Source organism: Olea europaea, chromosome 11 (assembly GCF_002742605.1).
Source record: "Olea europaea var. sylvestris chromosome 11, O_europaea_v1, whole genome shotgun sequence".
In the NCBI taxonomy this organism is placed as follows: Eukaryota; Viridiplantae; Streptophyta; class Magnoliopsida; order Lamiales; family Oleaceae; genus Olea; species Olea europaea.
Window position 1 is genome coordinate 21,972,107 of NC_036247.1, and position 6,872 is coordinate 21,978,978.

The 6,872-nt window shown below is 35.2% G+C and overlaps 1 protein-coding gene across 1 annotated transcript; it reads right to left on the reverse strand.

Annotated features, from left to right (window-relative positions):
• Positions 1–464: 464 nt before the first annotated feature.
• LOC111403770 (BTB/POZ domain-containing protein At2g24240-like) lies at positions 465–3,318 on the reverse strand. The gene has a single exon (XM_023032392.1). The coding sequence runs from the start codon at positions 2,654–2,656 to the stop codon at positions 1,304–1,306; it is 1,353 nt and encodes a 450-aa protein (XP_022888160.1). The 5' UTR covers positions 2,657–3,318; the 3' UTR covers positions 465–1,303.
• Between the last annotated feature and the right edge of the window lie 3,554 nt (positions 3,319–6,872).

Sequence of the window (6,872 nt, forward strand, 5' to 3'; positions counted from 1 at the left end):
ATTCTTCTCGTTTCGCAAGTCTTCTCCCGCGTAATCGAAAAAATAAAAATTAATATAATTTGAATTCTTATATTGTTGATGACTCTCTACACTATTCAGAATCTTACATGTGTCTGTTATTTAATGATAGCATATAATATATGTATTTGTCAACATTATGACATTATTATATCACTGGTTTGTTAAATAATCCTTGATTTCTGCTATTAGTTCTCACTTGTTGTGCAAATTGCTGGCCAGAGTCAAAATTGTATGAATTGTATAATCTAAGTAGGGCTAGTTAAATAGGGATTTGCTCCCACTTTAGAAGTTTGAACATAACATAATGGAATGCAGGCCATAAAAATATGAACCTTGCAAGAAAATAAAGATAAAGACAAATAGTTAACATTATTAAAATGAACAGATAAGAGGAACCTTAAAGAAAAGGGTGCCGGCTGCAGATTTCCTGTGCAGGCCGCAACTTAAAAGAAGTGTCTGAATATCATTGTTGTAAGTATCATCATAAATAGCTTGACTGGAAAGAATATTGCTATTTAGCACCAGTGCAGTTAGAGCACCAGTTTAAGTGTCATAATGTGATAAACTCAATTGAAGGTGAAATTATGTGACCTATTTAATTGTGTCTATTATTTAATGCGACTTTAGTGCAACTCAGATCGATGTTATAACACCAACTATGCTAAAGAGCATAATTCCACCGGAAAAGATGATCTTTAGATAACCTTTTTATGGTCGTGTTCAATACATCCAATACTGCATGCAAACGTGCACTTTAGGTCTCGTATCCACCAAGCTTGAGCCAAACATAGATCAAGCCGACTCGTATTGAACTGGATGGAAACCAAAGTAGAATTCACCTACTTTGCCTCTATGAACTGATTCAATTTTTTCCCAGCTGCTCACATGCTTTGGATATCTTCAAGGCTGGCATTCTCTTTGTGGAATCTGGAATCTCATACAAAGGGGTAAAGTCATAAACTAGCACATGGATAAGAATCCTTCTTTGTAAAGTGAAGGTCAAAAGAAGATTGTTTATGGGGTGTTTTGTTGAAAAAGAGGCTTCTCAATGACTCTATTCTGTTGTCTCAAGAAGAATCAACAGAATGATATCAGATTGTGTACATATAAAATATGAGCAAAAGGATATTTCACTATGTGGTTGATAAGCAATCAGTTCACTTTCTGTATCATTATGAATCTACAGATAAATTCGAGATGACACTCATTTGCTTCTATAACCTACAAATCATGAACTGTAGTTTCATCACCTAATGTTTAAAGAAAGAAAATGGAAACTAAGTCACATAATAATTGGTGAGGGTCGAGCCTCCCATATATCGAAAACATTTTCCTCGCTGTGTAGAGAGAAGAGTCTGTCGCCTCCAATTGAAAAATCACAAATAGAACCACCATAACTGTTCCGTAGCCTTGATGTCAATACCCAATCAGGACCACCAAACACTGAAATACTATCATTCATCGATGAAAATAGCTGCCCTTCGTGCAATGCCAGTTTAGGATAACACGGTTCATCTGGCATTTTCCCCTTCATTAGCCGACTTCTTGAGCTCCACTTTACACTCCCAGCAGCAAACCTCAAATCCATAAACCCCAAATCTTCGTATTCGTTAACTACACATATAGAATTGGTGTCCTCCATAGCTATTGCGTCTCTAACCCTTCGCTCATCGGTTATGGGAGCCCCAATATCAGACCATGACCAAACCATGCTTTTATCCCTGAAATCCAGCAAACTGACGTAACAATTATCCTTCCTCGGAAATAAAGTTGCGACTAGCAAACAATTGGTACCATGTAGCCATTGTAGTCTGTCAGCATCACCAAGTGACCATCCCGATGGCTCGTAGAAAAAATCTATCTGCTTTCCAGTGACTTGATCCCAAGCACCAATACCATACTCATTGCTTCTACCTTTACAACTTGAAAACAACTTAAAATCTGAACTAAAACTCAATGCACCAGCTGTGTAACTTTTGACCTGATTCTCATGTGTTACATGAAATCTGTACCTTAATTCTCCTGTTGATGCACCGAACAACCCCATGCCTCCCTTGAACAACCCCATGCCTCCCTCGCCTCGGCGTTGTCGTTCGCAAGCACTTATCACAACGCTTTTCGAATCAACCCAAATTGCATCATTCACCCTCTGGTAATCAAGAGTGATAGGAGAATGCTCTTCTAGCATCCAATCGTAAACATGAACCATGCTTCCATGAGCTACACAGCAGCCACCATCTGGACCGGCCCGAATGGCAGTGCCATCACCGGGCGCCTGACCGGTTATGGACCGAGCCAAATGTAGCTTATTTCCATCGAATGGGCCCCACTTGGCTGATCTAACATGGTCTGAGAGGCCATAAAACAGGGCCTCCCTATATAGCAATTTTTCAGGAATGTTTGGGGGAACATGAAGCTCCCCTAATCTGAGGAGGTCAAGGAGGACTGCAAAGCAATCTGGGTTACGATCAATGAAGTGTTCAGTGGTTGCGGTGGCACTCCGTTGAAGGTCCCAATTGTCATCAAACATAGCTCCAAACAGGGAATTCCGACCCGCGTTGGCGATGGTTGTGGCCGTGGTCTCGAAGATTCTTCCACCAACATTGAACCTCACCATATCCTTTTGAATTCCCATTAATGAATTGGAACAAGTAAAATGAGAATTTGAAGGTCAAATGACGGGGGAATTGTGATGCAAAATTGAGATCTTTCTCCTAAAACCCTCACAATATAAAAGAAATTCAAAGGATTTCGAGAAGATAACTGATGATAAATGTCAGAGTGAGAAATTTGGAGTGGCTGATTTTGGAAAACACAGGGATTATATTTCTAAGTATAGAAACAACAATCTAACTCCTCAAAATTGGAAAAGAAAAGATACCTAGAAATCCTGTATTAATTAGGGAAATATTGCTGAAAATTTCGCCATTCAGAAGATTAGGAGAATCATAACAGAACTTGAAACCGGCCGTGTGTACATAAAGAGTTAAAAGAGGATTAAAAGAATAAATATATAGTCATATAGATATAAATACAGACCTTGAAAAGTTATATTCTCGAAGAAAACTGGCCAAAATTTGCGCAATTTCGATTCAATTCCATCATCGAACACAGGAGAAACAGGGGAAATTTACCAGATGCGTATAACAGAACAAGAAAAAAAAACTGTTAAGCAGCTTCTGAAAATTGAATCATCTAAATTTGGGTTTACAATCATTAGAAGAGGAATAGGAGAATTTGGAGCTGCTGTATTTCTGGAAATTGACTCTGTCTCCTCACTGTGCTGTTTAATATTTGTCTTTCATAACTAATCTTGAAGCATTTATAAAAAATCAACATGTCTGCAGTGGGACCCAATCTTAGAATAAGCCTTTCTTTAGTTTTGGATCGTACGATTCATCAAGATTTTAATCAGACGGCCGAAGGCATTACAGTGCAGGTACACCCTTGGGGGACATTTGTGTGTTTTTTTGCTGGAAATTAATTTAAGGTAGGGTAGTTGAGCCTCTCCATGAAGTCTCCTCCATTGACATACAAAGAGCGTGTCTTTTGGGTAGGGTTGGAGCGGACGGATGTTTACTTTTCTGAATGAATTCTTTAAGAATAATGTTATTTAGGACATGTTTGAGTAACTTTTTTTTAAAAAAATATATTCTTAAACAGTGATTTAATATCATTTCAATCATACATTTTTCAATAAAATAATATTACACGTAAATTCAAAATTTTTCTTTATTTTTTAACCACATATTTTTCATCAATACACTATTCAAAAATCCATTCTAAGGAAAATAGTGTGGATCAAACAAGGGTTTAGTATTAGTGGCGCTAACTACAACAATTTAAGAGCCTGTTTGGGAGTGATTTTTCTACCCAAAAAATTGATTTTTTGATCGTTATTTCACTATTACAGTCGTCATATTTGGTTTCTTCTCTCAAGGTGGACCCACTTTTCTCCTAACGGTCAAAAAATCAATTCTCAAAATCACTCATAAACAGGCTCTAAGTGATCATATTTGATATATTCAATTAAAATTTATCATGTGACATTATATTTAAGTGAAAAGTAATGTTATTCATAGTTAACAACTGCAGTAATTATCTTATTTGACAGCTTGTTATTTGTTGCATTAATTTTCTGTAATTCTATTACCTTAAATAACAAGACATCATATAAGATGATTACTGTGGTCGTAGACTATGAATAGTATTATTCGTGAAGTGATTCTATTACTTAATGTTATACATTTGTTATCTAGAGTGGTTCTTGATACCACTGATGTTTAATATCATTGCTCATTCTTTAATTATTATTTTTTATATTATTTCTTTATTTTTATTTATTCATTTATTTATTTTATTTTATTTGGAGATCGAACAGTATAATGGAATTAGAGACTTCGAGAAAAGAGTATAATAATTTTAAGAAGAATATCATAATATTTGGTACTATTTCAAATCAAGTTGATTAATTAGCACTCTAATTTGGTCTACATCGAGTTAAGGGGTGACACGTTCTACCATCACAATTATTGCTCGATTTTCAATGTTTGCATACTTTTCGGTTTGGAAAATTGGATTAATGACACAAAGATACTTAAGATAAAAATGTTTTAAGTGTACATCAATCTTTTTTCACAATCCTCTCACAAAATATGGGGCTCACGATTATTTTAATTGCGAGCTCCACCCTTGAATATGAGAGTACTATCAACAGTACTGTACCTTTAGCATCCTTGCATTTAAGATTGGTACGAGAATCCTTGATTCGACTTGTTTGGATATATAGACTAACGAGTTTGAACCACTTGCGCGTATGGGACAAATTGGATTCTAACAATTTCCGGATTTTGCAACATCAAGCAAAAAAAAACAACAAAAGAAATTAAAAATAAAATAAAAAACAACAAAAGAAAAAAGGAAAAAGAAAAAGAAAAAGAAAAAGAAAGAAAGATTGCCGCAACATCGTTGTCCATTTTTTCTGGTATTTGGGTAATCTCTGAGGTTGCTTTTGCTTCCTCTTATGCCATTTCATGGTCCATTGTCCCCACAGTGGTTTTTGAGGATATATTTTTTTTTTTTTTTGTGAAATAATTGCCATAAATGCTCCTATTTGATAGAAATTAAAATTAAAATTTTAATATAACTAAAATCAACAATTAATTTTATATATATATGAGATTAACAATTGTTCAACCACATTTTTCATCAATTTTTATCGAATTTAGTAAAATTTGATTATAGTTCTTACCAAATATATAATAAGTATATTTAATTAAGGTTGAAAACAAAATAATAATTCCAACTTCCAAGAGATAGATTTGGGATTACGATGGAGTAACAAGAAAAAAAAGACTTCATTTTCACGAAATCATCATAAAATCTAATTATCTTTGACCCAAAGCAACCAAGGATAAGCATTTAGTTAATTAATGTGACAATAATTATGACTTCATCTCATGGTATGCCCACCGACTATTCCAAATTGCACGTAATAATGAAATAATTTAGACTCTTAATTCAACTTAAGAAAATTGTATCATATTCGCTAAACTGATTGAGAAATATTGGATGTTCGAAAAAAATTTAACAATTCTAATTTTTTTTATCGTTAGAGAGAAAAATGGGTCTCATCTGTAAGTGAAGAAGTAAAAAATAACGACTAGAATAGTAAAATAACTATAAAAAATTGATTTTTTGGGATAAAAAATTGCTACCAAACGGGATATATATATAAGGAAAACTTGGGCCATCCAAGTCATGGATCATTGATATTCAAAATAAAATTAAGTTATTGGCGACAAATAACACCTCAATTATGGGAGAATGAAAAATGTATTTCAAAATTATAATCTTGATAATACGTTTCATGTTCTAAAAATCTTTCAAGAGCTTTTAACTTATATATGTTTCGCGCGGGTTAATTCGCTAACAATTAAAGAGGATCAAACGATTGTATAAGGGACGAAACATCTTGAGACAAAGTCCCAAAAAGGGGTGTTCTTTTATTGGCGATGAACTTTACAATTGGAAATGAAAAACAACGTGCCTCCAAGAGGCGCAAGCACACGAATTACAGAAAGAAAAGTGTTTAAGTCTAAAATCTAAAGAAATGAAAATTACATATTCTCTGTTCGAGAGTTTTGGATTCGGTCCTCTGCTTCTATGTCCTTTCTCCCTTTTATACTTCATAGGCGATCCCTTTGTGATTAACTGCTCTAAAAACTGCTTGATCGCCCTATAACTACTCACTTTCTTTGTAGTGGCCATTTTGTCATGAAACTGCCTTTTAACTGCTGCCATTATCTTGCATCGTTCAACCGCTTTCGATTGAATCCCTTGAGTCGGGGAACGTGATAAGGCTACTTTAGCAACTGCCTTGATAACTGCATTTCTTGATAATCACAATGCGTTATGTTTGTTGATACCTTGGGCGACTTGAAGGTTTGGGCGAGAATAGAATAACAGCTCTGGGCGACCGTATGACACTCCATTTGTTCATATTCTGAGCGACTTGCAAACTTGGGCGATGGCGTTACCGCACTCTTGGGCCCCTTATTTGGGCCTTCACCTTGATTCGTTCAATTGGATTTCGTTCTTTGGGCTATCTGATTTGGGGATCCTCCAATTGGGCTTTACTCTTTGGGCTGTTCGATTTGGGCTGAATTTTTATGTGTCAACAATTACCCCCCAATATGGCAGAATTAATAATAATTATTGAATTTTGCCATATTCACTTCATGATTGCGTCTCTTTCACGATTCACTTTTCATCTTTTGCTTTCTTGTTACGTAACTCTGAAAAGCTTCGTTCCTTCTTCAATGGCTGCTTCACAATCTCAAGCTAGCGAC